The sequence below is a fragment of the Macrosteles quadrilineatus genome, unplaced genomic scaffold (assembly GCF_028750875.1).
Source record: "Macrosteles quadrilineatus isolate MER2022 unplaced genomic scaffold, UCM_ALF_1.0 Scaffold_17__1_contigs__length_3442018, whole genome shotgun sequence".
In the NCBI taxonomy this organism is placed as follows: domain Eukaryota; kingdom Metazoa; phylum Arthropoda; class Insecta; order Hemiptera; family Cicadellidae; genus Macrosteles; species Macrosteles quadrilineatus.
The window spans coordinates 1,684,084-1,701,626 of record NW_026542610.1 but is presented as its reverse complement, the minus strand read 5'-3'; the positions used below and the strand labels follow the sequence as shown (position 1 = coordinate 1,701,626).

At 35.1% G+C, this 17,543-nt stretch overlaps 1 protein-coding gene across 2 annotated transcripts; it reads right to left on the bottom strand.

Moving 5' to 3' along the window:
* Positions 1-2,122: 2,122 nt before the first annotated feature.
* LOC129005232 (calcium-independent phospholipase A2-gamma-like) lies at positions 2,123-16,612 on the bottom strand. 2 transcript variants are annotated; one of them, XM_054434068.1, is made up of 9 exons: positions 16,525-16,612; positions 13,159-13,684; positions 12,592-12,729; positions 12,069-12,223; positions 11,561-11,679; positions 7,644-7,852; positions 6,131-6,322; positions 4,946-5,156; positions 2,123-3,845 (listed from the first exon to the last, which is right to left on the bottom strand). In XM_054434068.1, exons 1-9 carry the CDS (start codon positions 16,575-16,577, stop codon positions 3,589-3,591), a joined length of 1,860 nt encoding a protein of 619 aa, XP_054290043.1. In that variant the 5' UTR covers positions 16,578-16,612; the 3' UTR covers positions 2,123-3,588. The 2 variants fall into 2 exon arrangements, with proteins under 2 accessions (XP_054290043.1, XP_054290044.1); XM_054434069.1 differs by lacking the exon at positions 16,525-16,612 and adding an exon at positions 14,871-15,002.
* Between the last annotated feature and the right edge of the window lie 931 nt (positions 16,613-17,543).

The following is a 17,543-nucleotide window of genomic DNA, read 5'->3' as shown; positions in this document are numbered from 1 at the left end:
CTTACTTTTTATCAACATTTTTTTCATATCAGCAAGTTTGGTTGGTTTGGTTAGGTTATGACAGTTTAATTTTATAATTAAAAAATTATAAAATTGAATTTTAGGCAATTATAATTTTATTTTATGAACAAAACTATGTTTTAGATTAGTAAACCTTTATTCGATTTTTCCATTATCAGCACGTTTGGTTAGTTTGGTTAGGTTATGACAGTTTAATTTAATAATAGAAAATTATAAAATTGTCTGTTTCTTCAGACGCAGCAGTTAGTGACGTCAGTAGTTAGTGACGTCAAACGGCACCTGAAAAATCTTCCGTGTGCCCCACCGGTCAGTTCAGTTTCAGTTGTTGAGTTAGTTATGTTGTGAGATTTTGCGACCAAGCCCATATCAAAGAACAGTAGCATTGACTATGAATCCTTAATTCATAGTCAATGACAGTAGTATAGTTATTTAGTAGGCTAGTAAGTGGACGGTGTTTTCTATATTTTACATAAGATGCATTGATTATATATTTCGTTAGGTGTATAACTTTCGTGTTCATCAATTTATATATTATATTGTTATTTAATTTTAAATTATTATATATTGTTTTTGTATTGTTTAAATTGTGTTTTTAATGTTTTTGTCACATCTATTTTCCATATTGCCGTTTTTTTTTGTCGTTTGAGACTTAGACTATTTTTCACGGCAACCTTTAACTCAAGGCCCCGGCCTTCGAAGTGGCAACATCGCAAGTAGGGTTGAAACACCTGTTTTGTTTGGAACCGGCTAAATGGTAATTTGTGTATTTTTTAAGAATACTGTACAAAAGCTTGTTTACTGGGCTATGAAAATATTGACTCCAATTTAATGCACAAAAATATATTTTCAATTTAAATATTGTTTTGGTTTTCAATTCTATATGTTTTATTTTCAATCTAATAAATTTATGTTCATAAATTTTAATTTTAATGAATGATACACGAAATAATGAGCTGGTATCACCTGTCTACCATGTTATCTTATGGGGCGTCTGGTGCTAGACAACACCACTTGCGACGTTGCCAATTCTACCAGGCCGCGGCCTGTAGTTAAAGGTGGCCGTGCTATTTTTGTAGTGAAAAAAGTGTTTAAGGAGACACAAAGTAATGGACAAGCAAAATGCTTACTTGTGTTACAATACAACTTACAAGGAATAACAATAATCCACCCTTTCTCATTACATTCCACCTGAGCCCAGAGCCAGCAATAGGTGGTGCATGGCCCCCTATGTTAACATTCAGAGGGGGCCTCTTACTACCAAAAGAGTAGTATTCTCACAATAATAACAAATTTACGATATTAATATAATTTACTTACTCATTTTTACTTTTTCATAAAATTGACATAATCTTAAATCTAGGTACAATTCAGACCTTCTCACTTCACTGCCTGCAGTTTATTTCATGCGGGCCTCTCCCCAAGCACAAACACCCCCAACATCTATACAAAAACCATAACTAAATATAAATTTTTCGTCACACAGCATTAGAAAGCCTTTTTAGTCCCTAGGGAGTAAAATTCTGCTGTTGTGAATTTCCACTGTGTAAGCAATGGCTTGTATAGAAATTCCGAATTTCTTATTTTGTTGCATTCTTGTAAATATTTCAATATATCGATGGTATAATGTACAGTAAACAGTCGTTATAGAATAAATGATTGAATAAAGTACTTAACAGCTCCTAATTTGCATAAACAAAATTGTTTCCTCACTTAAAGTTTGTAAAATAATGTTGCAATATGACAAAATGTATACTTTAATACTTTTCAATGAAATGGCGACCATACAAAGTAAGTATTTTAAGCCAAGTATGAATGGAGATGAGTGTAGGATGAGTGGCTCCAGTTTATCACACAGGCAAAAAAGAGTAGCTTTTCACCTTGGTGATGAGCCACCATCATACACCATACTATTAAATACCTAGGGTGATTAAAGGTTGAATGGAAAATTAATAAATAAGAATATTTAAATAGGTGTATTTGTCAAACAGTGTACAAAATTACAATATAGACAAATATTTACATTATAGAAATAAAGAACGAATTATCACCTTAGAATTGAAGTTTCGTGAATACTCAATAAAACTACTATCACAAAATTTTATAGATCTCTAAAAGCTCTACTGACTAGAAAATAATAATTGAATGTTCTAAAGAATTTACAATAGTTAACTAAGGAGATAAAATCGTACATAAACTTAAAAAAACAGTGTTTATGCTCTGATAAAATTATATTTTTGTCTGTATACCTAAATTTTAAAATAGATCTTTCACCTACTAGTTCAAAAGTAAACAGATATATTTTTATCAAAGGAAAAAAAATTAAATGCTTCTGTCTAAAATCAAACATATTTCACACTTTAGAAAGCACAAAGGGAAGAAGGGGATTAGTGATAGTGATGTTAAACTTTTGGTTCTTAATACTGCATGATGGGAGTAAAACAGCTAATAAGACTGTTTACACATTGTTTTCACAGCCACCTACAATAAATAATTGTTAAGTGATGTGTCAAATGTATCACTAAGAGAAACAGATAACTTATTGTACTTTTGTACTCAGCACAGATTGACACATTATTCTAGGCTCTCTAAATTGAATGACATGATCAGCTAAGAAAAGCCAGAAATAAAATAAATGAACAACATATTCTCTCATAGTATTAACAGAAAATAAAAATAAAAAAGTGGAAACTAACAAATATAGCAAAATGTTTAATTAGGCAAGTAAATATATAGTTTTCAACTATAAACTATTACTTAAACACATTTATTCTAGTTATTAGAGATTTGTTTTTTTAGTTGAAAACTATACAATAACATTTTTACAAGGAACTCTTTTGGTATTGCTTTTGAAACAGAAAACATTACACTTACTTTGCTCCAGGAATAATAAGATTTTATAGACTTTTTCATAATGAAGCATTTTTAAATTATACTTTTCAAGGTGGGTGTATTATTTTACAAGAATCTGCGTTAAGCGTATTTAGCTAGACTACTATTACTATTTGATTAAAACCTTTTTTTTTAATTGCTATGATTATTTTTATCATTGGTAAAATGAGTCAGCAGTTTAACTGTGTTTTGCATCCACCCAACATTGACCTTTCTATAAAAAGCACAAGTAATCAACAGCCCCATTGATAATATGATAATGCAGTTATGTTATCTAACAGTGATAAAAGTTAAAGAATATCGACATTGCGAATCAACAAGTATAATTTGGCTAACAAATAGCTGAGCTAACCAATATGCCATATAACTAGCAAAATCATGTTCTGTACTTCTACAAATTTTCCCTATGGGGAAGAAGCTGTGATTTTGAAGGCGACAACTTTAACCCAGACAACTTTAACTGATCATTTAACTATAGCTCTATATATTATGTTCATTAGATAGCTAATAAGTCGGTGTTCTTATAACTTTAAATAAAATTAAAGAAAATTGCATTAAAAAAAGTAATCTTAGATTTTTTTATCGCAATTGTCAATTATTGCGATGTAACCTTATTACATAACCCTATTGTGGAATGTTAACAATACTTTGGACCACTTTATTTACTAGTTTATCCCTTTATTTCAGCCCTAACATTGTTGCCTGCAGGTCCAAATAGTCCTGACATTTCTGAGTGGTTGTCTTTGGTTTTGTAAGCGCATCAGCTGCCTCCTTGAAGCTCTCCTCGTTTCGTCGGTAGTACATCAACGCGTCTAGCTCCAACCTGTTGATTTTCTCCGGCCTGATCTCGTCCATGGAGACGATCTCCGTTACGTAAGGGTTGAAACGGTAATAGACATTGGGTGGCAGCAGATCATTCAGCACAGTGTGCACAGCTGTAGCAAACAAACCATTGTTAAGAGAAACAGTTAGTTGCTAAAAAACGTTAGCAAGGATTGATTTAAAATTCGGGTGTTGCTGGATTTATTCCCACCACGGATGCCATTTATCGTTAAGCTATCAATTAATTATGCTATTTAAAGAATGTTTAAGTTAGATAGGTAGTAACAAGACTATTTGAGTTCTCTAACAACCTTAGAAAATTATAATAAAGTAAAAAAAAAAAACTAACATCAAGTATAAGGTAACCTATTTGATGGTTTACCACCACCACTACTTCATATACTGCACTATTAAAAAACACTTTTTGGTAACAAATAGAAAACAATGGAGATGTAATATAATTGCCTCTATCTAGGTTATAACAAAGTCTCATGCTACAGTAGACTCCCTCTTATCCGGACACCTTTTAACCGGACATTGGTTTAACCGGACTACACTCGGCGGAAATTACATCTCTTTAACCGGACAATTTTTATCAGCACATCGGTATAACCGGAGTAGATAGGCAGGAAGCGAGCAGTACTGAAACGACTGTTCTCGTGGGCGTGTCTAAATACAATACTCTCCTAAATTTAAGTCAAATATTTGGGTTACATAACAAGTTTTTGGGTACGTCAGTTTACCCGGAAAACCGTTATCCGGACTGGCCTTGTCCTGAGGATTCCGGATAAGAGGGAGTCTACTGTAGATGGATTCATTTTATTACCACAACATGTTTATTAAAATTAGTGCAAAGAAACACACTATTTAAAAATATTAGGCTGGCATATAATCTTAGTACTCCTTTAGCAAACCTTTTCATTGTGTTTGCCTGCTATAATTTCAACTAATTGTTGTTTTATTTTGAGATTCAATTGATTTTGATTTGAATTTTATACAGTTCTCTGTGCTCTTGTTTGATTTTCGAGATTTGGTTGGGTTTATACTGTACTCGTTGGGGTTTCAGTTCTATCTAACCTAAATGGATAGAATCCAAACATTGTGTAAACTTGATTTTTTCCATAACTACCCCTCAAAACGTAAACATACTGACTAAATATACGGGAAAAACAACTGTTAACTGGGTGGCAGAGTTAAAGCACTGTTACTTTACCTTCAGTGTCTGTAGCACTGTCCAATATCTTGTCAAAGATCTGTTTCCACGAGGTGCCTGTGGTGGGAGCCACAGCTGGCTCTGTCATGTGAGGTGGTAGATGCCGTCCAGTACCAAAGGACACCACACACTGTATAGGTGCGTCGGGCCACAACTGTTTTGCCTCGTGTATTGCCAGGGCTGTCGGGTTGTTCACTAGAATACCTCCGTCCTACAACGGGAGAAGTAAGATTAAGTATTCACCTGAGGTGCACCTTGGTTGAGATATATTTCTGTACATGACTAACACAATTTGAAGAATAAAGGGATAGCTGCTAGCTTACCTTTGAAAAAGTTAAGTGTCAATTAGAGTGGGACAATATGAGCGCACACAAATTTCCTTTCCCACCATCACTGCTTTACTTATTTTGCTCAGTCATTTCAACAAACGGGTTAAAACATCAATTATCAATCATTCAAGTAGCATGACTCTGAGTGTTGCTGGGAGTCTTTCCGTCATCACCTCCTCACATCTTAATTAGGCTAAATCGATCTTTACAAGTACCATTACTTCAATAATTATTAATTTAACAATAATTGATTAATTTAACACCACTAGCATCAAGTAACGTGACTCTCATCGCCTCCTACACCGATAATCCTAATAAAACTGATCTTTACAAGAAGGTCATACACGCAGAAGACACACTAAACATGTTGTCAAACTCTTTGCTACACTTACAAATTTCTACAAGGACAAAACAATGTGTATTTTCTGTGCCTTGTGTGCTATATGACCTATCTCTACGTTTTCAGCTGGTAAGCTAGCTGCTATCCATTTATTGAAAGTTATGTCATTTAATAAATAAATAGCAGAAATCATACCGTAATCCTTTTCTTTGAACAATAGTAACATTTAGTTTACCAGAAAATGTACAATCTATACCTCGCAACACAACTACTAAGCCTCTTCTATTTTTAAACAATATGGTTTTCAGGTCTGCACCTTGTAGGTGAAATTTTTGGACTACAGGCGGAGGTAAGCCTAATTTATCATAAAAGGAGCCTAAGGCAACAGTACGAATTGTTATAAAAATTACTTGTTAAGATAGTTTAATCATAGTGTTAAAATGAGAACTATCGCAGTTTGTTACAAAAATATGTTACACTAAAACTGATTATAGAACCTTAACACTAGTAACCAACCTGATGCATGAAGTCGCCAAGTTTAAACTCTTCAAAGATGGTCGGAGCCGCAGCTGAGGCACGCACAGCCTCAAACAGTGTATGTCTGCTACTGCCTACGTACTGGCTCTGACGCTGAGGTGGCAGCGAGTAGTTACGGAACACATACGGCATCACATTGGACTTGTTAACTACTGCAGATATAGCCGACATCTGAAAACGGTGATAATAGGCGTAATGCGAAAAATTTACAACTCTAGACACGTTCTTGTAAATTTACCAATTTGTTTTCAGCTCAGTATTTTACTCATTAGCCATCACTGTCGACTCATTTGTAGCCAACATTATTTTATACTTGATTTAAGGTTTTAAAATCTGGTTGAAAACCATCATTTATTTTACCATCGTAATTTAAAGTAGCAAAAATGTAATTATTGCAGTAGTGATCTTTGTTTTAAATAATGTGTCTTCACACAGTTACTTCATTCCTAATTTTATCTTTCCTAGTACCGGTAATGCTCTATAAATAATTTCTGGCAGCACTGTCTGAACTGTGACCAAGTGAACGGAAAATCTTGTCAGTAAAATTGAAACATTTTCTGGTTAATGAATATTGATAACATTTGTTTAAGAAACTAGATTTTATATTTTAGATAAGGGCCTTAATTTACAGTTTCTTAAAGAAAAATAATTAACTCTACTACAAATTATAAATTCACCGAGATCTCATTTAGTGTTAACAATGTTAAATAAAATCACCGATTACACTGTGGAATATTTTAAGCAAACCACTTTATAATAAACACCAATTTGAAAGAGTCTGCAATTTTAAGTTAACAAGATCACTTTGGTACAGTGCTATAGTCCAGTTTAAGTTACCCACTGTAGGTGTACATGCAAAAAGTAGGATGTTAAAATTATTTCTTAGGGATCAAAGTTAATCACCTAAAGCAATTACAATGACTACTTCTACACCAGTTAAATATTTATTTTTTATGATCTCTGACCTGTTTACTAGTCACATAATACTACTACCAAAACATCTGCTAACTGCCAACAGGACTTTGTAAATACTCAAACACAAACCTAAACCAATTCCCTAAACAACCATCAATTTCAGCCCCCGAGGTTTTGGGTTTAAATAGGCCTACCAAAAATTTTGAATGGCTTTAAGTTATGAATGCTACAACCAGTGTTTCCACACGACAAAAAAATCCTGCTTTTATGTCATGGAAATTCCGTTATTTGTGCATGGGTTTTGTAAGAAATCCTGTTCTATCCCAAGCAATATTATTGATGTTATCATTTAAAAATTACTTATCAATTGACAGTTAAACACCTCTTTAAAACTTGTTTTTATAATCTTATTTTATCTTGCATCCTGTTTTAATCTCTCGCACGGTCTAAAAATCCCGATTTTCGGTAAAAAATCCTGTGTATGCGAACACTGTCTACAAACCTCTAGGCCTAGCTTAGATTAAGTGTGTAAAACGGTTCCGGGCAAGATACTGGTGTGTGAAGGTTTGACATTCACCTTGGGACAGTTGGCCGCTCTGTTAGTCTCCAGAAAACTTCTGTCGCCCAGGTAAGACTTGAGCAGAGCCTCCCAAACTGAAGTGTCGTAGTACGCGTGGTTCCACACCATCTTGGTGGTGCCCCAGAATGCACTCTGTGTGAACACCTTGATACTCATCTCCTTGTAGATCTTCTGTACCTCGTCCAGCGTCTTGCCGGGTGGAGGCCCTGTGGATCAAACCTTAGATTAGAACTCTACAACGCAACATACAAGGATGTGCATTCTGAGGTGAAGATGAGTGAAGGACGAGATATACTTTGTTACTGACTTAGATCCGTCAGTTCATTGGCCAGGAACATTTATTAAAAGATCAAGGACCGCTGGGTCAAATCTCAATCCATAAAGAACAACTGACCTTTCTCAGTATCAAACCAGCAAACTTCTAACTATAGTCCGTTCACAAAATTTAGGTGGTTTGAGGGGAAGTTCCCCCACTAGTTTTCTTTGCCTAATTTACATGTTGCAGCTGATTGACATTTTGGCAAACCTCAGCACTGTTGAGCTATGTTTTTTTTATGGTAGTATTATGTGGAGGGGTTGGATTTCTTCCTCTACAACCGCCTACATTTTGTGAACGGAGTATAGGTGGCGTGCACTATATTGACTCAGCTACGCAGCCGGATAATTAGTTGATATATAAAATATATGTCTGTAGGTACAATAGCTCATAAAACTCTGCCTTATCTTGTTTATAGATGAGTGAACGAAGTGAACGAATCTATGTATCGTATATAGCGGAGTCGGAGAAAAGTTGTCCGCTGGAGTATGTGTGTGTGTGTGTTCGCACCTAAAACTCAAGAACCGTTGCACTTATAGCGTTCAAATTTTGCACAAATAGTTATGTCACCAGTGTAAAGACACCATTAAAATTCTAGACGATTCCGCTCAGTAGTAATTATAAAATACTTAAAAAATATTTTTAAATTTGTCCCATAAGAATAACATTAGGAGCGACCTTCTTCTTCTTTTTATTTGTTTACGTTTTGCGACCAACAATTTTGTTGTCTACTTAAGACAGAGAGAACGATTTTTACTCTAAGCTCTTTCATTCATGGAGTAAACAGTTTGGTGTCTATGAATATATATCATTATAATTTCGCAGATTTCAGAATAATGTTATTTAAGCTACTTAAATATCACAACTTTCATAATAATAAATTGAACTTAACAATATTAGTCGGCAGTTATATACCGTTTATGTTCAGTATTAAAATGTCGCCTTTTAATTGAAAGTATATAGGTATGTATGTATTTAGAACAAAGCAGCTTTTTACATTATTCAAATTAATGTTGGCATTGAATATTAAATATTCAAAAATGTTGGTATATTTTTATACTAAAATGCTATGCGAAGGGGGGGGGGGAACAGGTCCCCGACGTAGAGAGTAGTAAAGAAAGCGGAAAGGTGAGCAGTGAAAAGAAAGGAGTACGGAAACCCTTTATGACTGTTAAATTAACGTATCTGTAATACTTAAATGCAATGGAAAGATAGGGAAACAGGTCTACGATGTAGGAAGTAGTGAAGGAAATAGTGAAGGAAGTAGTCAAGGCGAGCGCTGCGGAGTGTGGGGGGCCTTTATGACAGTTAGAATAATGTATCTTCAATTCTAAAAATGCTATGGGAAGGGAGAGAAACAGGTCCACGATGTAGGAAGTGGTGAAGGAAGTAGTCAAACTGAGCAGTCCGGAGTGTGGGAAGCCTTTGTGACAATTAGAATAATGTATCTGCAATTCTAAAAATGCTATGGGAAGGGAGGGAAACAGGTTCACGACACTTAGGAAGTGGTGAAGGAAGTAGTCAAGGCGAGCATTCCGGAGTCTGGGAACCCTTTGTGGCAGTTAGATTAATGTATCTGCCATGATAAAATGCTATAGGAAGGGAGGGAAACAGGTCCACGACGTAAGAAGCGGTAAAGGAAGTAGTCAACGCGAGCAGTCCGGAGTGTAGAAACCCTTTGTGACAGTTAGATTAATATACCTGCAATACTAAAATGCTATAGGAAGGGAGGGAAACAGGTCCACGACGTAGAAAGTGGTAATGGAAGTAGTCGAGGCGAGCATTCTGGAGTGTAGAAACCCTTTGTGGCAGTTAGATTAGTGTAACTGCAATTCTAAAATACTATGAGAAGGGAGGGAAACAGGTCCATGACTTAGGAAGCGGTGATGGAAGTAGTCAAGGCGAGCAGTCCGGAGTGTAGAAACCCTTTGTGACAGTTAGATTCGTGTAACTGCAATTCGAAAATGCTATTGGAAGGGAGGGAAACAGGTCCACGACGAAAGAAGCGGTGATGGAAGTAGTCAAGGCGAGCAGTCCTGAGAGTAGAAACCCTTTGTGACAGTTAGATTAATATACCTGCAATACTAAAATGCTATAGGAAGGGAGGGAAACAGGTCCACGATGTAGGAAGTGGTAATGGAAGTAATCGAGGGGAGCAGTCCGGAGTGTAGAAACCCTTTTGACAGTTAGATTAATATACCTGCAATACTAAAATGCTATAGGAAGGGAGGGAAACAGGTCCACGACGTAGGAAGTGGTGAAGAATGTAGTCAAGGTGAACAGTCCGGGGTGTGGGAACCCTTTGTGAAAGTTAAATTAATCTATTTGAAATTCTAAAATGCTATAGGAAGGGAGGGAAACAGGTCTACGACGTAGGAAGTGGTGAAGGAATTAGTCGAGGTGAGCATTCCGGAGTGTAGAAACCCTTTGTGATAATTAGAATAATGTACAGTATCTGCAATTCTAAAAATGCTATGGGAAGGGAGGGAAACAGGTCCACGACGTAGGAAGTGGTGAAGGGAGTAGTCGAGGCGATGAGTCTGGAGTGTGGGAACCCTTTGTGACAGTTAGATTAATGTATCTGCAATAATAAAATGCTATGAGAAGAGAGGGAAACAGGTCCACGACGTAGGAAGTGGTAAAGGAAGTAGTCAAGGTGAACAGTCCAGAGTGTGGGAACTCTTTTTGACAGTTAGATTAACGTATCTGCAATAATAAAATGCTATGAGAAGAGAGGGAAACAGGAATTACATTACGTATATTACCAATGACTTTGGTTAATTAATGGACGAGAAGTTAGGATTGTTGTTGACTGAGATTTGGTTTTTTTTAGAGGTTGGTCCAGCCTCTTTTAACCTCGCCCGTGCGTGGATCGTTTACAGCAAAGCAATTGGTGAGCCGGTACAGTACAAAGGTGAACTGTACTGATAAAATTTAGTGGCAGTGACCAGGATCCGAACTCACGACATCGCTGCGTTGGGCCCGAAGTTCGCGTGACGCTACCGACTTGAGTCACCGACTCACCATTATTTGCCCCGACTCATGGGTTGATTTGCCCATACAAATAACATTATTGTGTACACCAGTGACCCCGGTAAGTGTGCTAGGTGTGGGTAAACTCTTTCATTATTGCGTTCATGTTCACTCATCCTGTTACGCGCAGAATAAGCGTACTACTAGTTGTAACTTACTGCATGTCAACATCTAAACCAATATTTGGATGACTTCCCTAACCTGAACCAACCTATCTGGCCTGAGGGGAGATTTTGGCTCAAAAAATCAATGTTTGGACTATTAGACGAAATGAAAATAGGCTTAGTTCAAACTTTCATAAGCTAATCTGCTACCGTTGCCGGACTTGTTGCACAGTAGGATAGCCATTTACGTTTGCTTTGTTTACATTTGTGTTTTGGGTAGTGTTTAATGTATTATTTTCATGTTTTTTACATTGTTGCAGCCCCAGGAACAAAACCAGTCAGTAGCATTTAATTGACAAAGATTTGGAATGCAGATCGGGGATAATGTGTATTTAAATTTTTCCCTTTCCAAAATCACAAAACTTTTTTAAAGTTTTTATGATATCAGTACAGTAACTCACCGACTCCACACATCAATATGGCCCCTGTGCTGACTCCACAAATGTAGTCAAAAAGCATGTGAATTGGTTGGCCAGTCAGTTCTTCCAGCTTCTTTAGCATCTGAATGACCACCACTCCTCTAAAATAAAAAACGCTACATTGAAAATCTGTAAATTTACTTGTACCGTAACAGAACTCAATACAGGTACAGCTTATGGTGGGTTCCAAACCCAGGTGGGTCGTTAAATAGCACGGCATGTTTCCGTTAGTGGTTAGAGTGATTATAACTCAGGCTTACTGGACAAAGTGCCTATTTCTGGTCTAACTAGTCCAGGGTAGGCTATGTCTCTAGCCTAATTGCCAAGTGGCCTTACATACATATCCACACATTTTTAAGGAATTTGAACCACTTTCCTTTCAGGCGTATGAGTAAAAATGCCACTGCTAACATAAGCTTAACTGGCGGAGAAACCAACAAAAATAATAATAGCCTGTTAAGGTATATAATAATATAGTAGATGGATGTACCTGATCCCACCGCCGTCTATAGCCAGTATCCGGATACCTTGGCCAGGAAGTGGTCCTGCGTAGCCCAACATTGCAAACGCTTCTCTCAATACTGACTGTGTTGCTTCATCCCTCGTCTTGTGACGCACATTTAGTAACAGCCGGATAGCACCATCCTTCACATATTGAGAATGTTATCAATACGCTAATGATTTATTAAATCTACTTTATAAAACATGTGTTTAAAAAAAAATATTATAGGCCTGATTATTTTAGACCTAGTTGACAAGAATTCAAGTGGGTGGTCTATTTTATTGTAATTTGAATATGGATGGTTTGTATGAGATACATCTTGAATTTTTTTGCAAATTTGTTGACAATAAAATGAAGGGAAAGAAAAATATAAAAACAATCTAGTCAAAGGTTAATCAGCACCCTTCACCTAATGGTTGGAAAAATTTACCATTATTGTAGGCTTAAAATTTTAATTTCCTGGATTATTGAAAACATTTAGTTTTATCTTTTTATTTGTGATAAAATTTACCTTCACTGCAAGTCTCTTAGCCTGAGGGAACTGGTGTAGATGAGCAAGAAGATCTTCAATTCGTTTGAGTCTGGACTGTGGATTCTCAGCGGTTGATATCAAGGACAGAACATGATGTGTTCTCGACTTGACACTTTCCTGTAAGTATAATCTCAGATAAGCAAGATGCAAGGACAAGATCAAAGACTTTTATGTCAAATTTTATTATGTAAAACCTAAACAAATTTTGCAAAAATATTTTTAATCGATGATTACAATTTGATTTTCTAGGATGATCTTCAAAAACTAAAAACACAACATTAACTCCCAACTACCATACTACCATAATTTGTATTTAAAAAATAAATAGATTAAAGCCTATAAATGACATTAAAAATTACAATTCAAATCTTATGAGAACTGCTGCAATTTTCTGAATTTCTATAAAATTCAATAAAAGAAATAAACAGCTGTCAAAATTCTTATCAACTCTTAATTGTGCATTCTTCTAGGCTGCAACCAACTTTGAAAAATAACACAGCAATTTGTAGGTAGCCTAATCATTTAACTGTGAGGATTGGATCATACCTTGGAAGCCACTGCGTCCGTCCTGACTTTCCACTTTGGTACTAAAGCTTGGCTGTTTGGTTTTTCTGTTATTTGTTGCGCCCCAGAAAGTCGCTGCTGGATTCCCTTTATGACCCCGTAAGCATAATCCTGGAAAGGCTCTGAGGTTCTGCCTACGTCAGGAGGTTGAGGATCTATTGTTTGAGTGGTCGAGACTGACTTTACACTTGCGACGTCACTCTGATTCAATGGATCCACACGGTCTGGTGAGTTGGGATCTTTTTGGTCCACATGTTTCCTTCTAGTTGTCACAGGAAGTGTTTGCATGACACCAGTAAGATGTGGAAATTTCTGCAGCAAATTTATCCATTCTTTTGATAGGGGATACATGTTGCTCTTTTCGCTTTGTGACCTGGTTATCAAATCACGCAGCTGGTTTATTACTTTCCACTGGCTCAAAGACATATTCTTCAAATTTGTCTTGAGACGGAATTTGGAAGTGGAGGGAAGTGTCTGTTGTTGACTGGCACTCTTTGTGTTAATATGCCTAAAACAATCATAAATGCCGTTTTAAAATAACATAAGTTAAGCTAACTTACCTACTTTGTTTGATGCAAGTAGGCCTATGGTTGCTTTATTCATGAGTGCCAAAAAGTTCTATGCCTAATTGAATGACTCAGGCATAATGATCAAGGTATTAAAATGTTAGGCCTACCCTACTTAACTAGCTTATAAAACAGATTTTTTAGAAAATATAAATAGTCCTACATCATGGCTTAAAAACGAATTGAAGTTTTTAAGTTACTGTGCTTGCATAACTTAGTGTCATAGTCATAATTAAAGGCATTGAAAGGTCAATTTCAATTTAATATGCTTGGTTGTTTTTCACAGACAACAAGTTAATAGTAGGTCTAATTAGAAGGTAAAATATCAAAATTGTACTTAGCTACGTACGCAAAGGCCACAGTCAACCATATAGTATACTTATAGGTATATATTTTAATCCTAACCTAGGTCTAACCAGTACTGCATTTCTATAGCCTACAGTTTCAGTGCTTTAGTGCAGGGTTTTGCCTGCTCTACTCTGCCTAGTTATTAAATTACTGGGAATGCTTATGAGGATTGTTTACCATTTGCATTATGATGATAACACTTTAACGAAACAAATAGGCTATAATAAATTGACAAACAGGCTTAATTATGTTTGTTGAGCAAAGACTCATACAATATGTTACGTAGGACCTTTGTAGGACCCTAGATGTGTTTGTGCCGTAACATGGACAATAACTACGGCTATTTTACGGTACTTATTTAACTTATTTGCTTGTTATGTTATGTATTTGTTAGCACTCAGTATTCATTAATTTTTGGAGTATGTGAATAGTACCTAGCCATCTTTCTTGAATTGTTATGTATAATGGTTTTGCCGTTGGAATTAAATAAAATAAAATAAAAATAACAAAGTTAAAGGCTAGGGCTAGTAGGCCGAAACTAAAGGCTAAATAAAGTTAGTAAGGTATCAACTAACAGTGCAATAATTCAATAGGCCTAGGTTTTAAATCAACTTCGTACATGAACCCTAATGACCATAAATTAATTTATCTACCTTGATCAAACAAATAACTTGCTAACAATATGAAAAATAGAAACCAGACCAGATTGGATCTTTGTTCTAACCAAAGTCTGACATCAGTGAGAATATAGACGTTATTATACTAAAGCATTTTACTCACCGTAGCCAATTGCAAGTTCCATTATGGAGATAAAGACTAAACTATGATAATTTCGACATAATTTCTTGCTAGAATTCCTGATTTTAATCTAAATGTTATCTCCATTCAACATACAAACTGAAGATTGACTAACCAACCAAAACCAACTGTCAAATTGTCAAGAGCAGAAGCTACTCGAAGTCGAAGTAGAAAAACAAATCTCGCAATCCTATTGGTTGAAACCATCGTTGAAACCTAACAGCTGTGAGAAAGTGTTGTCGTCGTATGGTCTGATTTGACGTCATAGGATCGCGCCATTTACAAGGTCGTCCATCTACTTGAAGAGCTTCTTGGATTTTCACTGTTGTTAGTTTTCAATGCATAAAATTGTTTCCATAATCCATAGTTAATTCGTTAATATTGCTCTCCAAATTTCTTTAATAAAAATCTCTAATTTTGTACAAAGTTCTCAGCCCTTCTATTGCTCCAATTGATCAGTTCTCTTATTGAGTAAAATTACAAAAATATTATAATATAAATTAATAAACTAAAAGCATTGATCGAGCGCTATAAAATCTGTATACATACATAAAGCAATATGCATCGATATTACAATTTTCTTTAAACTGTTTGATTTTTAATAGTTTTTCATATAAGTATTAATAAGAAACAAAGAATTCAAAACATATCAATAATTTTTAATATTATATATTTTTATCTACACAGTGTTGTATTATTAATTTATTTTGCGCCCCTGAAAACGATTTTTAGGGTGAAAGATTATGCCTATAATATTTTGTACTACATTTCATTCCTTTTAGCGAATTTCCCATATAGGGAATAAGCTATTACCGTAGTACTCATGGTAAGACCTGGACGCGGGACCAATTTTTTTTTCATTTAGAGGTCCCTAGAGGCCAAAAACACCATCCGTTCAAATTCATATATATATATATATTTATATATTTATATATATATATATATATGTGTCCGTTAGCACGATAACTCGAGCAAAAATGATCCGATTTTGATGAAATTTGGTACAAACGTGTAAACCTACGTTTATTCGAACGAGTTCGCGATCCAGCATGATCGGACCATGGGAACGGGGGTTTACGGGGGGTTTTATGGGGTAAAAATAGGTTTTTCCCATTTTTGACCCAAAAAACATAAAATTTAGCAATTTATTTCCAAACCATTTTGTAGAGCTTAAAAAAACAAAGAATTTAGTATATTGAAGCGTTATTATGCGCCTAATGGTTACGGAGAAAATTCCAAAAAATTGTAAATTTAAAATTCCCATGTTATTCTTATGGAGAATAAGTAAATTGTTGTAGTTTGCTTGTTTATGAACATATTTTGATCAAATTTGGAAAATGTTTATATTTCTTACTAACTATTAACGTTTTACAAAAAAAAACAGTTTTACCCTCCCTGATGCAGCAAACCTAAGTACTAGTTAAACTAATTCTATTTAAATAGAGAATAAATGTTATATTTTTAAGTAGACATTTCAGTGTAAATCCAATCAGTCAAATGGAAATTCGCTTAGTCTGCAGGTTTGCTGCGGCGGGGGTATTTTTATTACTAGGTGCACGATAAAATTATCTTGACGGAAATATCAAGAAATTAAAAAAATGCATTTCAGTTATATTTTAATTTTACTCATACTCACCTACTCAAACAAGTACACCTCCTGTACTTCGAAATCCCTTTGCTGAGAGACATTTTCGTGAAGATGAGAATTTTGGAATTATTTATTACAATTGGGTAGTTGAAAAAAAAAAAACACTAAACTTGGTTGTCACTATTCAGATGAATTCACTTGATTCGCGAAAACCAACGAACAATTGACAAGTTGCACTGTTACTGTTCTAAAGCACTATCCTCCTCCAACTAACTGACAGTTGGTGGTTCTCGTTGCTTTTACAACCTCAAGGCGAGCCCCCACTACGTAGTGTTGTTGTTGTTGTTTACTACTTAGCTCATTCATTTGATACGTACTGTTGTGTTGTGGATGTTGTTTACTGATAAATTCACATGCGAATGTGCTAAAATTGGAACCGCGTTGTCGACATTGCAGTTTCAGCAATCATAACATCATTAAGGGGATTTGATATAATTTTGAGATTTAATTGTGATGTACGTAAATGCAGTTATGATGTAAAATGTTAGTGTCAAAACAAAAGTTCATAAGAGATTGTACTCGTTTGTACATTATACATTTAGCTACAAAGCATACATAGTGTTAAATAGTATATATTTTTAAAGAGTTTATATTTATTTATATAAACAAAGTGTTTATTTCTTTACTATCTAATATTTTGAATTGTTATCTCATTCGCTTACAGCCAAAGAGGCCTGATTTAAAATACCCCTGCCTAGGGTTTATTTGTAAAAAAATATAATCTCCCTTTAAAACGTGTTTTCAGTTACTCCATTAAATAAAGATTAAAATTACTTCTTGGTAATTAAACAAAATATTATTTGAGTTTAAATATTTAGTCGATTAGTGGCCAATAATTAATACATTAAGTACTGATGACATATTGTATTCAGTGTTTCCACACGACCAAAAAAATAATCCCGCTTACTAGGTCAAGAAATCCCGTTTAATCCCGCTTTTAAATTGTGAACAAATCCCGTATGATTGTTTTTGCTCAATCCCATCCCCGAGAATTATAATTTGTTTAA